General features: G+C 41.2%; 1 protein-coding gene across 1 annotated transcript; it reads right to left on the reverse strand.

The window, feature by feature from the left end:
• Positions 1 to 1,615: 1,615 nt before the first annotated feature.
• On the reverse strand, positions 1,616 to 12,843 carry LOC118096564 (lipase member M-like). Its single transcript, XM_060275203.1, has 9 exons — positions 12,742 to 12,843; positions 11,657 to 11,771; positions 10,148 to 10,346; positions 9,310 to 9,419; positions 7,790 to 7,926; positions 5,363 to 5,509; positions 5,013 to 5,084; positions 3,283 to 3,348; positions 1,616 to 1,867 (listed from the first exon to the last, which is right to left on the reverse strand). Exons 1-9 carry the CDS (start codon positions 12,841 to 12,843, stop codon positions 1,616 to 1,618), a joined length of 1,200 nt encoding a protein of 399 aa, XP_060131186.1.
• Between the last annotated feature and the right edge of the window lie 4,205 nt (positions 12,844 to 17,048).

Genomic DNA, 17,048 nt, shown 5'->3' on the forward strand with positions numbered 1-17,048 from the left:
CAATTGCGCCCTGCGAGGGCGGGTCGGGCGGCGGAGCGATCTCCGCCCCTCAGCACCAGGGCACGCGATCTGCTCAAGACGGCCCTGCCAGGCATCCCCAAACTTTGGCCCTCCAGATGTTTTGGACTACAATTCCCATCATCGCTGACCACTGGTCCTCTTAGCTAGGGATCATGGGAGTTGTAGGCCAAAACATCTGGAAGGTTGCAGTTTGGGGATGCCTGCCTAATACAGTCTGAAAGGTTAAATGTGATTAAAGTAAAACCTTAAAACATTATTAAAATAATAAAAAATATACACCTGGGGTCTCTAATACTTATATCATCTATATTCTTCTGCCTGTGTGTATTTGTAGTATATAAATATCAGTTGTTATATATATGAGGAGGCTTCTAGACTGCTACTATTCTGTGGATGGGATTGAATTATATACTGTCAAAGTATTAAACATGGCCTGTATTTGGTCTGAACGCATCAAATTTCTGGAAATAATTTTACTTCAATTATTATTATTTAGTAGGTAGTTAACAACCAATTCAACGTTACCTGCTGCTCTGAACTGCAGGGCCAAAGGAGGGCCCTTGAGAGTGGTTTGGTGCAGGGATCAAAGAAGGATGACAAAAACACCAGAGTGATCAATTCCAATGCTTTATTGTAAGAAGGAAGCATAAACTCATAACAGAGCCTGCAGAGCCTCGCTGCCTTTACAGACACAGGGCGAACAGCAGCAGCAAGAGGCCCTCATGACTTGTCCACGAAGTGCTAACAGTGCTAATATGTTAAGCATTATTTATACACAAGGCAAGATACATAAGCTGGAATCAATAGCCTAATTAACTCACCCATGGCTTAGAGGCCGCCTCTCAACTCTCACCCATCTCAGATAAGGGAATAACTGGCAGGCAGGCAGCATGAGAAGTCTCTCCTCTCCCAACTAGCTGAACCAAAACTAAGCCTTCAAAGCAGATAGACCTATGAGCTCATCCTTGTATCAAATAACAATTAGTCTCGGAGTCATCTTAACTACCAAGATGGCATTTACCAGTCTTCCAGAACAGTCTCACTTTTGGTTCAACACAGCTGCATTAAGAAAAAAGATCTAATATGAAGGTATCAGTAATGTATTCAGTCTTTTATAATTATAAAGAATATCAGAAACAAAAGAGATGGTTTTGATAGCTTTGGCATAAGAATCCTTCAGGGTGAGTGGGAAGAAAATTTGGCTTCCAAATTGGAGAGAATACAGGCTTCCTTTCAGAAGCCTGTTCCCCCAGACTTCAGCTGATCTATTACTATCCACTATATTGCATTCAGAAGAATTTTTTAAGATGTTGCGGGAAATGTAAAAATAAAAAAAGTTCACATGAAATAGAAAAGTTGTACAACATGTCATCATTTTGGGGAACTTTGCAGGTAACATTGAACTTAAAAATGAAAATTATGCCTGTAATATAAAGTGTATTGGACCAGCAATCAATTAAGATCACAGAGATTTGCACACTCTCCCACCCAGGTGCTTTGTTCTTTTTTATATAAAAATTAATAGGAGTACAACAACACCTGACTTGAATTACTCTTTGAAAACCAGTGGAATAAAAATCTGTCTTCCCCCTCCCTAAAAATCCCAGGTTTCTAATGGGTTTCTCTTCATCATATCAAGCACTTCTGAATAAAGGCGTTGAGGTGCGTCAAGTCCAAAGAGGAAATTAAAGTGGCTCCAGTCAGGAAAGCACTTGAAGTGAATGAGATTAGAAATTCGAGGTATTAATTTTGCATTGTCTTTTGGGCGAGACAACCAGTCTTGCCCCCCAATCCACACGGCAGTTGGCACAGTCATATCTTCTATTTTATAGAATGGCGGAGTTTTCTGGAAGGGAACATTGTCAGACTTTAATTAGTGGACTGCCCACGGGACACTCGGTATATAAATGCCAAAAGCAAATAAATAAATGAACATGTTTCAAGTACTGTAAACTTGAATAAAAAGAAGAATGAGAAAAATAAGTTTCAAAGAATTTGCAGCAGATTATATGCTCAAATACAGAAAGGCACCACAACTATAGGGGAAAGACAATGCACTTTGGACAAATCCCCTTGTTTGGTGAAATCTAAAGTGAACAACATTCAAAATTACCAAAGAGTTTTAAATTTAAATGTTTCTCCTCAGGGGAAAGTTGTAGAGAATATGAAATGAAGCTAAGACAGTTTGACAAGGGGAAGAATTGATACATTTGCCTCATCTTTTGCAATAGTTTTGCTACAGTGTTGACAATTTGATGAATTAAGAGTAAGGGATTCTGACATGTATGTAGCAAGAATGCCATAAAGTCAATTCCACATTTCTGTGGAGGTTACATTCTGCGGCACTGTAAAAGCCTGCAAACACCACATTCGCTCCCTCCAAACTTCCTTGCTCAAACTCCAACTCTCCTCAGGATTCAAAGACTGGTGCAAGGGCTCTTGGGATTGCTAAAATCTGGTTTTGTGCCATTTTCATGCTCTCTCATGGTTGTTTTTGCCCCTTTCCATGCCATTTCCGGGTTCATGGCAATGCACATGTGAGCAGTCACACATACCTTGAGCACACATAAATGGGGAGTTGCCTGTATATTATGCTTTCTTTTTTAATAATAATTATTATTATTTATTTATTTATACCCTGCCCATGTTGAACGTTCTCCACCTGAAATATAATAAAAGCCAAGCTAATCTGAAGAGAAAAGATAAAAAACCAAGAATAAGAGAAGGAAGAAGATAAAAAGAAAAGTGAAAGTGAATACAAAGCCATCTATTACAATTGCATCATACCCCTTATTCCACTCACCTGGAAGCTTCCCCCTCTTCCCCTAGCCTGCCTCCCTGGGAGATCCTCTCTATCTTGCCTCTCATCCCTTCATATCCCATCTATCGCCTTCCTGTGTGTATATCTTCATTAATGCAAAATAGGGAATTTAAATATCAACCAAGAGATAAGATGAGAAATGAAGTAAAGGGGGGGGGGAGGAACTCACAATTCTCTGTCTGCCAATTATGTATATGGCAATTATTCAAAATATTCAAAGCAAACACTCCAGGGTAACATCTAGCTATATTATAGAGCTGCTTCTCAGTGTGCTAGGTGTTGTTTTCTCCATCACCCCAGGTACTTCCAATTCACCTTTTTCCACTCAAGAAGTCCAGCCTGTACAACCAGAAACCTCCAATGCCATTGTACAGGGATGGGGGAAAATTATGTCATGCATTTACCAACACTAATGTAACAACAACAAAGCATGTCCTTGCCTGATGATATTTTTCTTCATTCTTGCAGCCGTAGTCAAAATATTTCAGTTCCCCTGTTTTTGCTGCCTATAAGGAATAAAATTAAGCTGACATTATATTTATAACACATTAGGCTAGGTAAGCAGTCAGCGGGCTAATTTGCACATGTCTCCAAGAAGGTGGAGGGTTTTTTTAAAGATGGGTGACAATCATAGCTGCCAAGTTTTCCCTTTTCTCACGAGGAAGCCTATTCAGCATAAGGGAAAATCCCTGTAAAAAAGGGATAACTTGGCAGCTATGGTGACAATTGAATTGAACGGACCAGTTCTAATGGCTGGAACTTATTTTTTTTCTGATTATACTGGAAGTTGCATTAAGCTTGCCTAGTGCAGTTTTTCAAGCTCTGAGAATGATGTCAGCTCTAAAGTACAGAAGACAATAATTGTCAGGGCAAAGCTGAAGACCAGTTGAAAGCTTTCAGCTGTTTCAATGTGACCTGAATTGTAGACTAACAGTTTGCCATAATACAGTGGTACCTCTAGTTATGGACTCGATCCGTTCAGGGTGCCGTTCGCACCCCGAAAAGTCCGCAACTAGAGCGCTGCTTCTGCACACACACGCAGCACGATAGATCGCTTTTTCACATGCGCAAGACGCGCAGAGTGTGTCTGTGCATGCGGCGAAACCCTGAAGTATACACTTCCAGGTTTGCCGCGCTTGTATCCTGAAAAAACGCAACCAAAGATGGATGTAACAAGAGGTACGACTCTAATTGGTTTGTGTCTTCAGAACCATGGGTGATGTCCTGCTCACAAAATGCAGCTTCTCTGCCTCTTCTTTCTCTCTCTCTCTTTTTAATTTTTATTATTATTAATTTTTATTAGAAATAAAGAAAATTGGTTAAAAACAGCTGACATCCATCCATACAATTGACATACATACAAATAACAATTAGCATACATACCTCTTTCATCCTACAAATATCATCTTACATACGCAAAATTATAATCAAGAAGTCCCAATCAGCTTCATCACCCTCCACCACCCACCACCCACTCTTTTTGCTTGACTTCCAATCATCTAATCCAGGCATGTCAAACCTGCGGCCCTCCAGATGTTTTGGACTACAATTCCCATCTTCCCCAACCACTGGTCCTGCTAGCTAGGGATCATGGGAGTTGTAGGCCAAAACATCTGGAGGGCTGCAGGTTTGACATGCCTGATTAATCCATAATGTACATTTCTTCCCTATGTACCTCTTGCATATTGTATCCTTTATACCAGGCACCCCCAAACTGCGCCCTCCAGATGTTTTGGCCTACAACTCCCATGATCCTTAGCTAAGAGGACCAGTGGTCAGGGATGATGGGAATTGTAGTCCAAAACATCTGGAGGGCCGAAGTTTGGGGATGCCTGCTTTATACATACATCCTATATTCTTTTTATTCAACATTTCGTTACATCTTACTTCAATTATTATACCATGTTATTTTATTTTCATCCTCTAATTTCTTATCCTCCTAGTTTCTGATTTCAGGACTCCTCTTAATCTGTTATCAAATCTATTTTTTCAATATAATTTTTTAAGATATTCCTTGAATTTTTTTCCATTCTTTTTCTATTTTTTCCCCCTTCGAGATCTGCCTCCTCTGTCTCATTACAGCCTAGGAGCTTCTACATTTAAAATAAAAATCACAACCTCAGCTGATTATTATTTTTAAAAGAAGTACACATTGCTTTAAAAACATTACCTGTCCCCAGTGTACAATATTTTTTACAGAAGTAAAGTCTGGAAAGTGAGCCATGTACACATCAACTCGGCTCTGGGGAAAAAAACAGTTTAGAAAGAAAAACAGTTAATGTGGCACACATAATGAAGAAGGGCCAACAAGTGTGAGAAACAAAATCAGAGCCTATGCAAAGAAGAGGCCTTGAAGTCTATCCAAGTCAACCCATATATTTCTCTTTTTAGAAAAACAATGGAATGAAAAAGTACCACAAACAATAGATCTGTAGTTGAGAGATTAAGAATGGGAAACCACAAGTCAAGGGGCAAGAAGTAAGAGAGAGAGAGAGAAAATAATTCAAGATACATACATACCACATTTAAGCTGTTCTTATTGAAGCCACCTATAAGGTAAAGACCTTGGGCGCAAAGTCTTTGTGTTAATTTGGAGCTGCAAATCTTAGCAACTAATGCTCTCAGACTTCTACTTAATAAGCGGAATTCTTTCGTGCCAAATATAACCTGTGAAACATTAAAAGAATTGTGAACTTAAATTTATGTCTTTGTTCTCTTGCACTTATATTTCTCTTATCACACTCATGTGCCCAAGTGACAAATCTAAACATATCTGCAATGAATAAAAATACATATACCTGGAAGTAAGCCCCATTGATTCTATGGGACATACTTCTGTGTAGACATGGTTAGGATTGCATTGTTGGCTAGCCCAGCACATTTTGGCACCTGAGAGGCGAATCACAAAATTCCCACCGCCACCAGGGAAGAAGGAGTGAGTTAAGTTCTACATCAGGAACAGGGGGGGGGATAAAGATCTACATCAGGAACAAAGGTGGGAGGAGACCTGCAGTAGCTCCTCTTCATCAAGAAGCTGCTGTAGAGGTGGGACTCCGGGGGGGGGGGACGACTGCCAAGGAGGCGGGAGACCTAGTCTCCAAGGAGTACGCCACAGCTGACATTGCCACTGCAGCAGCGGCGACAGGTGATGTGTTCCTTGGAGGCCAGATCTGCTGACCCTGTGGATCCTGCCACCTGAGTCAGTGACCTCACCTTATCTCATGAGTGGGCTGGCCCTGATAATAAGTCACAGCAAAGAAACACAGGGCAGATTCAGGTCACACACAAACACACAAATTGAATGATTATACAGCGGTACCTCGGGTTACAAACACTTCGGGTTACAAACGCTTCAGGTTACAGACTCCGTTAACCCAGAAATAGTACCTCAGGTTAAGAACTTTGCTTCAGGATGAGAACAGAAATCGTGCTCTGGCGGCGCGGCGGCAGCAGGAGGCCCCATTAGCTAAAGTGGTGCTTCAGGTTAAGAACAGTTTCAGGTTAAGAACGGACCTCCAGAACAAATTAAGTTCTTAACCGGAGGTACCACTGTACTTAAACCGAGGTACAGTGGTACCTCGGTTTAAGTACACAATTGGTTCTGGAAGTCTGTACTTAACCTGAAGCGTACTTAACCTGAAGCAAACTTTCCCATTGAAAGTAATGGAAAGTGGATTAATCAGTTCCAGATGGTCCGTGGAGTACTTAAACTGAAGCGTACTTAACCTGAAGCGAACTTTCCCATTGAAAGTAATGGAAAGTGGATTAATCCATTCCAGATGGGTCCGCGGAGTACTTAAACTGAAAGTACTCAAACCGAAGTGTACTTAAACCGAGGTATGACTGTATAAGGAATTATAGGATTGTGTGGACTAGGCCTTGCTCCAGGTGCTGACACACATACAGTGACCACACCCCGCTGTCCGTGTGTCCAGTTGGCATGTGAAGTGCCTTTGGGTGTGTATCAATAGGTCCACACACACATGGAAGCACCTTAAATAATAACAACTTGCCCTGATACATGAAGTGTTTACCTAAGTGGGCAGTTATTAAACCCCGAATAAAGAGAGAAGAAAGATTTTATTTCTATCTAAGGAGGCCAAAGGCTCAAGCAAGGCGAGAGATAGCATAGATAGGTATGCAGAACACAAACGAATACAACATGAAATTAAGTTTATACAAAAGCCTATCAGCAGGGGTGAGACATACTCCCGACTTACTGCCATCAGTAATGAGAAGACATAGCAAGATTGACAGCTTAAATAAAGACCTTTAAAAGTTCAATTTATTTCTGCTGCAAGCTTTGGCTTGGCAAACTTATAATAAAGACTGGCTCCTGCTCTGAATGCCCTAGAGTGCCCCCTATGGTACTGAGAACCATTTGAAAGAGCATTTGTTGTTACTATTATATATATAATAATGCAGTCATATACACCATATTCTCACATGGCTGTCTGCCCTTTCATTTGCAGATCAGGTGTGGCAGGACCTAGCTGCCTCATTCAAGCAAAATATTCAGCAATGAGTTTTTCGGGCAGGGAAAACCAGCTTTTTTCCTGGCTGACAGATACTGCTGAATGCTCAGTTCCTTAAAGAGACAACACTTGCATTTAGCTCTAGTTGATGCCATTCTACTCTGTTCTAAGACACGAATCCTCATTTTCCACTTATTGCGTGGTATCTTACAGCCAGCTCGAGCTCCAGTATGTTTAGATAGATAGATAGATAGATAGATAGATAGATAGATAGATAGATAGATAGATGGGTAGGTAGATGATAGATAGATGATAGATAGATAGATAGATAGATAGATAGATAGATAGATAGATAGATAGATAGATACTTTATTGTCATTGTACCCTCCACCCTCAATCTGCATCCTGCAAATTCACATTGTGAGAAAAAGCTGAATAAATTAATAAAGAGCAAGAACAATGCAACTGATACCTTTAAAAGAAAATCGGGGAAAAATAATATCTGGATTACTGGGCCTTTGCTGTTCTGAAATGTGTACGCAGGAGCAAAAACAAAAAATAACTTGATTTTGTCAGCCACCTCTGGCATCATAGAAAAGGCTATGAAACCTGCAAAAAATAATAATTTATTTACAACCATAATTGGGGAAAGCATAGGAAGGAAAGACTCATGAGTCAGAAAGGCAAAGGTACAGAATTCATTCATTTTCACTAACTGCCCTGACAAGAAAAAAGTTCTTACTTGGGAATTGGACACATAGTTGTGGGCAAATGTGCATGCAGACTTGCATCACACAGAGATTTGTACCACGTCATGATGCATCCAATGTGCTCTTCACTCATACTACTGGGGGTTGACATTATGGCATAGACTTCCTAATCTCCGCTTAATTCAGTGTCTCTGGAGAGATAACTTTCCCAGCCCTTGGGCGAAAATTATACATTCTAAACTAGTAACCCTTGGGATATCCCCATCTGAACTATTGGGACTGGATTTAGTTTCAGCCAAGAGAGCTGTCTCTCAAAAGTTAGAGGAGACTTACCACCAATTTAATATTTTGACAGGTTGTGGCACTTGTTCACTGACACATTTGGGCTTATCACCACCAATGAAACTTCCATCCTATTTAACTACTCTATCCGTTGTGATGTATAGGGTATGCCCTTATAAAAGCCAGATTTAATGCTTTCCCATCGAATGTTATGAGTAACCGACTCTCTCTCAGACCAACACGGCTACCTACCTGTAACTACGACTCTCTAATGGCCAGATTTCTCTTCTATGTGACTGTAATAGTGGCTTCATAGAATCCTTACAACATATAATCTTTTACTGTCCACTTCACGCGACGGCTCGGTCTAAATTTCTGACCCCACTTCTATCAAAAACTGCTGATGGAACTCAGGAAGCTAAATTAATTTACCTACTGAATGATGATGACCCGAGTAGATCTCTTACGGTCGCTAAATTTTTGATTACTGTTTTATTTCATAAGAAAAGAAATGGACCACTGCACAACCTCGATAGTTTTGTCAAAACCAAGAATCATAAGGGGAGTTAAATATGATGTATATTAGATTTATATGATGGTTTAAATTAAGATCTCAGGCGGATTATTTATCCATTATATGGGTTAATTTAAATGAAACAAATGTTATTAATGTGTTATTTTAAATTTTAAATTTGGCACTCCCAACATGATAAATTGTTTTGCTGTGATTAATGTATGATGAATTGTTTGTTTTTGTTTTCTGTTTTGTGGGTACCATATCTAAGTGCTGTTAAAAAATGGTTGAAAGAAACTTCTGCAATCACATCAATCACATTGAATCAAAACCTTGTAAGGACAATATTGAAGGAAATTTTGTCACAAAAGAAAAAGATAGTTTTTGGCTTGCCGAAGCCAAATAAGGAGGATATATATGTGTGTGTGTGTATGTGAGTGTGTGTGTGCATGAATGAGACAGCCCTTCTCTATATTTGAAACTTACCTAAAGTAGCAGCTTGAGAGTGTCCAATATAATAGATCTGCTTTTGGCCATTTTCCTGCAGAATGTAGTCTATCATGGCTGGAAGGTCATAGAGGCTCATTTCATGAAAGCTGAGAAGGAGAAACACTAAGTTGGGCATATACTGCTGGTACACAAAATGTATCATCGCTGATTAAAGCAGCAGCGTTTCATATATATGAACAGTGTGAGCTGACCATTCATGGATCTCAAGACACAGAAGTCTCTTATGTCTGTAGTCGTAAACCATGTGTATTTATTTCCTGCAGATGAAATCTAACATAAACTCCAGAAATAGTCAAAAAAAAAATCCTTCCAGTAGCACCTTAGAGACCAACTAAGTTTGTCACAGGTATGAGCTTTCGTGTGCATGATATCTGAAGAAGTGTGCATGCACACGAAAGCTCATACCTATGACAAACTTAGTTGGTCTCTAAGGTGCTACTGGAAGGATTTTTTTTATTTTTTATTTTGACTATGTCAGACCAACACGGCTACCTACCTGTATCCAGAAATAGATTGACAGTTGGGGAGCAGCAGCACCACGAGCTTTCTGGCAGGTGGGTCACTGTTTCTTACTGGGTGGGGCAGATGTGAGTGTGGCTCAAACACACTGGTGGAGCCAATCCGGCAGTTCCGTAGTTACCTGCTCACCATGTCACCTCCCCCTCTTCCTCCTGGCTAAGCAGCAGCAAGCCACCAGCCAGGTAGCTCATTTAGCAAGCCACTCCTGATAAGACCCAGTGCTTCATTGCTTGTCAGTAATAGGCAAGTGCATATGCATTTCAAAAGTCCCACCCCCGAATTTGTGAGGACCTACCTGAAATTCCAGAATTCCTGTTGCAAGATTGAAAGGTTCTGATGCTTTCTAGACCAGGACGTTCCTCTAACATTCCCAAGCCAAACATCGTAACCAGCATCTGCCAATATGAAGCCCAAACTATTATTGGGTATATTGGAGACCCAGGTGCTACTTTCCATTATTAATCCAGGAATCACCAAGACAGCAGGTCTGGAACCTGAAACAGATACAAAGAATTAACTTTCATAAGAAAGACTGCAGCACACCAGGATGGCCATGTGGCCTTCTCTGCAGAGGACAGCCCATCGAGACCATATAACACCAGTTCTGAAAGACCTACATTGGCTCCCAGTATGTTTCCGAGCACAAAGTGTTGGTGCTGACCTTTAAAACCCCAGTATACCTGGGCATCTCCACCCCCATCGTCCAGCTCAGAGGGCCTTCTGGCGGCTCCCTCACTGCAAGAAGTGAGGTTACAGGGAACCAGGCAAAGAGCCTTCTCGGTAGAGGCGCCCGCCCTGTGGAATGCCTTCCCATCCAGATGTTAAGGAAATAAACAGCTATCTGGCTTTTAGAAGACATTTAGGGAAGTTTTTAATGTTTGTTCTTTTATCATGTTTTTAATATTCTATTGGGAGCTGCCCAGAGTGGCTGGAGAAACCCAGCCAGATGGGGGGATATAAATAATATATCATCATCATCATCGGAAGGGCTGGCAGAGGGCTATCCTGCATTTGAAGGCACCCTCTGTTTGTCCAGTCCAAGCCTAGTTTCAAAGAGAAAGCAAGGACTTTGAAGTTTCCCCATCCACAATTTTCACCCTGGCAGCAGGCTGAGCAGGCATACAGGTCACCGGATCATAATCTTCTCCACTGTATATTGTATTTAGATTTAAATTATAGGAATTATATCTAAATTTGCACCTATACACATAAAGTAAAAAGGTAAAGGGACCCCTGACCATTAGGTCCAGTCGTGACCGACTCTGGGGTTGCGCGCTCATCTCGCATTATTGGCCGAGGGAGCCGGCGTTTGTCCGAAGACAGCTTCCAGGTCATGTGGCCAGCATGACAAAGCTGCTTCTGGCGAACCAGAGCAGCACATGGAAACGCCGTTTACCTTCCCGCTGTAGCGGTTCCTATTTATCTACTTGCATTTTGACGTGCTTTCGAACTGCTAGGTTGGCAGGAGACACATAAAGTAGCACACATAAATTTTATGCTGTGGAGGGGTTGGGCTCTGTAGGTGGACATCCTGCTGCACATCCCAAAAAAAATTCTCATCCCTTTATTTTACTATCTAGAGTTGTCTGTGGGATAATGCAGCATGTGGGCTGGAAAGGGACTCTGACCTCTGCTGTGAAGGGAGCGAAGGTGGGAAAGACTCTGGTTTGCTGTTATTGGGAAGAAACTTCTAAGAAACAGCCCTGCCCATAAGATCTCTACTTAATTGCTACTCAGATAGTGTTGGAGAATGCATGGGGCTTGCTATTATATTTTCATTTCTTCTTTCACTTTGGAGACCCACCATGTTTGCCTCCTCTGCCATAAGGAATTCTGTTCATGGTCAAATAATAGCCGTCAGCTGTCAGGATGTTATCATGGATCTCACTTGGATAGCCCCAGCGACGGATGATTCCATCCTAGATAAAGGAGAAACAGAATTTTCTGAAATGAATTACTTTCAGGAAGGTTGTCTATGCTTCTTGGTCCATTGTTGTTGCAGGATTTAAACTTGTTAAATGAAACCCAGAATTCGGATTTTAGCTCGTTTTCACATATACGCACTTTCCACTTTGGGCAGAATAGGGGACAAATATGGAATAGTATAAAAATTCATAATGTAATGCAATAAGTTTATGTAAAGGATAGTCTCCAAAACAGCCTTGAATGCATCCCACTGTGAACTAGTTCATTTTGTATTGATGCATGTATTGTGTATGCATACAAATTGTCACTTTTCTCAGCAAAATGCACAGCAGTGGTTTCCAAACTTGAAGCAAATTATGCTCCCACCACCCCAAATCGCTGTGCAGAGCAACAGGAAAAAGCTCCAGATTCAAAAGGCACTGAATTCTGCTTGCAAATGAAGGATTGAACTGTGCTTGCAATGCTTCCTTTGCAGTTTCAGATTCGAGCCTCAGCAACATCAAGCACGGTAAAGGTGGCCAATTCATGCTTCACCCAAAATGGCCAATTAGGTTTGTAGACCAGAGATTTCCCATCACTGTATTTGGAGAAACAGGGGAAGGGGACAACCACATATTGCAGATTCCTGGGGGACAGTTGGCAGTTGGAGGATTAAGCTGCCAAGCAGATTAATTCCCATTTGCTCTATATCTGCACATGAAATTTGTTGATTGGTTCAGGCAGCAAGATGCCCTGAGCTATACCTGCATCAAGCATTTATTTTTGTATAGAGCACCAAGAAAAGTAGTAATTTAAGATACATGCACCTTTCAAACACACTACCAACCTTGTGTATTTTCTGGTTGAACATTTGCACCCAATATTAAGTACTCTAAGGTGGCAAAATCCTATATGTAGGGAGGATGAAACTGTAAATAGTGTCAAGCAATATCATGCTCCTTTCACATCCAGAGATGTACTTACAGTATTCAAAAATTGTTCTGGATTTGGCTTGTTTAACGCTTGGAATTCTCCTGAAGACACGATTCCTTCAGTCATGTACACCAACACAATCATCAGCCACATTTTGATTCTCTGTAAAAAGTAAATAAATAAATGGGTCACCCATAAACAGACAACCAACTGCATGCTCCTTCATTTGAAAATCAACAACACAAAAGGAATAGGTATCTGAAGCTGCTTGTGATATTGAACTGAATGGAGAAGGTCTGTTCCTATTAAAATGTGAACCAAACTGAATTGCTCCCCCATCCCACCATGCAGCAGCTTCACTAAAAATAGTGTATCAGCCAACTGCCTTTAGTAATCTTTTATCAGGAAGGGCCTTCCTTGAGGAAGGGCATAGCTCAGTGGTAGACCATCTGCTTTGCATGCAAAAGACACAATCCCTGGCACCTCCAGGTAGGGCTATTAAAATTACCTGTCTGAAAACCTGGAGAGTCACAGCCAGTCAGGGTAAACAAAACTGAGCTAGACTGACCAATACCCTGAGTAGTATATAAGACAGCATCCCATGCTTCAGGTCTGCCTCCCAACATTCTCCACCATCATGCCCCACCTCCATAATAGCAGACGATCTCCCAACTACTCTTCCGCATCTTACCTGGTGATAACTCTCCTATCCCTATTTCAGCAGAGGACAGGTACATTTACAAATTAGGACCTGGTCTACACAAAAGGCAGGCAGGGAAGCTTCTAAAGGATAGGACCCTTGCCCTTACTTCATCCCAAAGCAAAGACTTCATTGGCGTTTCCCCTTCATAGTTGACTTGCCAGTAGCAACCCACTGCTGGCAAGAAACCTCAGGATATGACATCACCTGGAAGTAGTTTCCAAATAAATTCTGAATTGTATGTCAACCACAACTGTCAGGCTTCTCCTTACAATTCTTCCAGCAGCCCATTGGTTCCTCTTCCTCATCACAGTGCTACTAGATAGCTGGGGGAACAAATCTGCCAAAAGTTCCCTGCCCAGCCCCCAGCTGGTCCTGATAGTCCCTCTGCAGCTGTATCCTTAGAGGGCTTTCCTTTGTTGGTATTCATAATAGCATAACATAATCCAAGATCTCGGTGATGAAATAATTGAAGTAAAATCTCCAGACAAGTGTTGGAGCATCTTCATTCATTTCAGGCAGAAGGTTCCATGCTCAATCCCCGACAACTCTAGTCAGGCCTAGGACAGTTCTCTAGCTCAGGCATGTCCAACAGGTAGGTCGTGATCTACTGGTAGATCGCTGGACATCTGTGGTAGATCACTGGTAGATCACTGGCTCCCCCCGAAGATGCTCAAAAACTTTGGCTCCCCTAAAAAAAGCTCAACAACTTTGCCCTGCACTCCTAAAAAATGGTGCTTTCCTTCCAAAAAAAACCCTCATCAACTTTGACCTGAACCCTCCAAAAGGGGGTAGATCACTGCCAGTTTTTAACTGTGAGTAGATCACAGTCTCTTGGAAGTTGGGCACCCCTGCTCTAGCTGAAACCCTGGTGAAGCACTCCTAGTTATTGCAGACAGTACTGAGTTAAATGGACCCGTGTCTAACTCAATATAAGGCAGTTGCCAAGGTACCTAAAAAGAGGTGGTGCTAGTTTTTGTTTTTAGCCAGCATGTTTTGGCCAGCCTGCCAAGGATTAATTGACAACACAGAAATATTGTTAGTGACTGGTTCCTCTGGTTGGATACATAACACTCCTTCTGTCAGCAAGGTGCTATATTGTTCTTTGTCAGCATTTGAAGCCTTTGGCAAAAAGCCAATCCGATTTCAGACATCCAATCACACCCAAACTGCCATTTGCTACTTTGCACACTGTTATGCTTCCTGTGATTGATTTGCAAGCCTTGAGATTCCCACAGTGCGTGATGCAGTAACATGCACAAGAAGCCAAAATCTTCTAGGCTCTATTTGTATGTGGAGAACGTGTTTTCTCACCATGTTCCAGCATCTCAAGACCATTGCTGTATTCAGACCAGCTCCTTCTTAAAATCTTGAAAGGTAATATTGCTATGGTTTCATTCAGAACATGCATCCCTCCTGTACTGATGATAAGCTGAGCCCAAATTTTCATAAAGTTGAGGTGCAGCTTTTAATGGCTTCTGCTTCCATTGTGGCTCCCTGCTGCCACCACTTTTCCCTTCTGCTGCTGTCCTATACTTAAGTGCTGCTGATAATTTTAGTCACTTTTATACAAACTCTCTCTCTCTCTTATTATTCCACATTATATAACGACAGATTTTCTAATAGATATGGAATAGATCCAGCAACCCCACTATCCAACTTTCATTTTTAACCTCCCACACCCTTTATTTCCATCAAAAGCATTCCAAATACACACCATTTGTGCTGAAATTCACACCTTCCACACTTCTTCAGTACAAAGTGACTGTGACCCTGGGAGCCAACAGTTGTCTATAGTTAAAACAAAAAAACCCTTCTCATCCAGCCACTTGTGGTATTTTTGCAAGCCAGAAAAGTGACAGAACACTTCCACTCCAGATCTTTGCCAGAGGTGGTTGTACACAAGTCTACATTCACTTGCCAGGTTCTGCAGGATCTGCTAGACACCTGAATGTGCAGGTTCTAATATAGCTCAGGTGTTAAAGCAAAAGGATATTAAGGAATGCATGATCACAGACTATTACACTTTCAGAACATGCAATTATACTGCGTACATCCCACCCATGAAGTGCCTTGATGTATCTTTTCATTAACTGCTCATTCATTTTAGCTACCTTACCCCCAAAGCCCAGTATGATAGAATTGCATACACATAATGTCTCAGCTATATTCTTTCTTTCATAATAAAGAAGTGGCAATTTCATTCTTTGAAAAACAACATGGTGATTCATTCTTGGATAGGAATGGGGAACCTGTGGCCCTTTGGATGTTGTTGAACTATAATTACCATTATCTCTGAACTTGCTGATGGAATCCAACAATTACAGTTGTAATCTAGAAGAAGTTCAGGTTTAGAAACCTGACATTCCTGGAACTATAGCCTCTGGATCAACTGGTATGCCTTTTGAATTCTCATCTCAGAATAGTGGGGTTGCTGAATTTATCCCATTATGTATTAAGACTCTAAACTAGTAGAGGATCAATTGTATATAAGCATAACCAGGAAACTGGAGGTGTGAGAGTCATTTATTCACTGCACTGTCTGCGATGTACATGTGACTTGCAGGATGTAGTAGGCAAAATAATAATCCTGAAGCAGGGATAGGAGAGAGATTCAATTCAGTTCACATCGAAAGCAAAATCTATAAAATCCGTACTTTCCAAAATAATACAGTTATCGTTAGAATACACTAATCAACCCATGTTTACAAAAATGCATATATTAGGAAAGTGTGCATAAAAATGAAAATATTAATGAAAATAACGTATAGAAATTCATTATATTGCTTGTAAATGTGCTTACATTAGTCAAAGCTACATGAAGAAGTGTTTATTATGAGAAATTTGCCCTAAAATGCTGGAGAATATTCATGAGGATTATTTTTGAAAATCACAAATTGCTGCAGGAATGTAGAGAAGTGAATTGAAGATTGGAAACATGGGAAACTGGAAGAACTGATATCAACAGATCCTTCCATTCCTATCTGGAAGTAATGGAAGCCTGAAGTACCCTCATATCATACAGAATCTGACTAAGCGAGTTCTTAGCCTCTTTCTAAGCTGATCGAGATTTAGGCATGTTTAGAATAGCCGCACTGAAAACAATGGGGCTTAAATTGGTCACATCTAACTTGATTTCTTGAGCGCTCACTGGAAGGACAGATCATGAAGCTGAGGCTCCAATACTTTGGCCACCTCATGAGAAGAGAAGACTCCCTGGAAAAGACCCTGATGTTGGGAAAGATTGAGGGCACTAGGAGAAGGGGACGACAGAGGACGAGATGGTTGGACAGTGTTCTTGAAGCTACGAACATGAGTTTGACCAAACTGCGGGAGGCAGTGGAAGACAGGAGTGCCTGGCGTGCTATGGTCCATGGGGTCACGAAGAGTCGGACACGACTAAACGACTAAACAACAACAACTTGATTTCAGTGAATCTGCTCAAAGCATGACTAACAGTACAATCCTAGCGTCACCATAGAAGTAATTTCTATTTAATGCAATGCGGTAAGTGGGGTTAGGAGTGTAGTCTGAAACTGGCTCCGACCCATGTTATTATCCCCATTGATAATCTTGTATAATTAGTGAATAAAAACTACTAGATAGGAAGCTGAATAATGCACTAGCCAAGGGGCTGAGCAAGCAACCTCAAGCACTC

Source organism: Zootoca vivipara, chromosome 5 (genome assembly GCF_963506605.1).
Source record: "Zootoca vivipara chromosome 5, rZooViv1.1, whole genome shotgun sequence".
Taxonomy (NCBI): domain Eukaryota; kingdom Metazoa; phylum Chordata; class Lepidosauria; order Squamata; family Lacertidae; genus Zootoca; species Zootoca vivipara.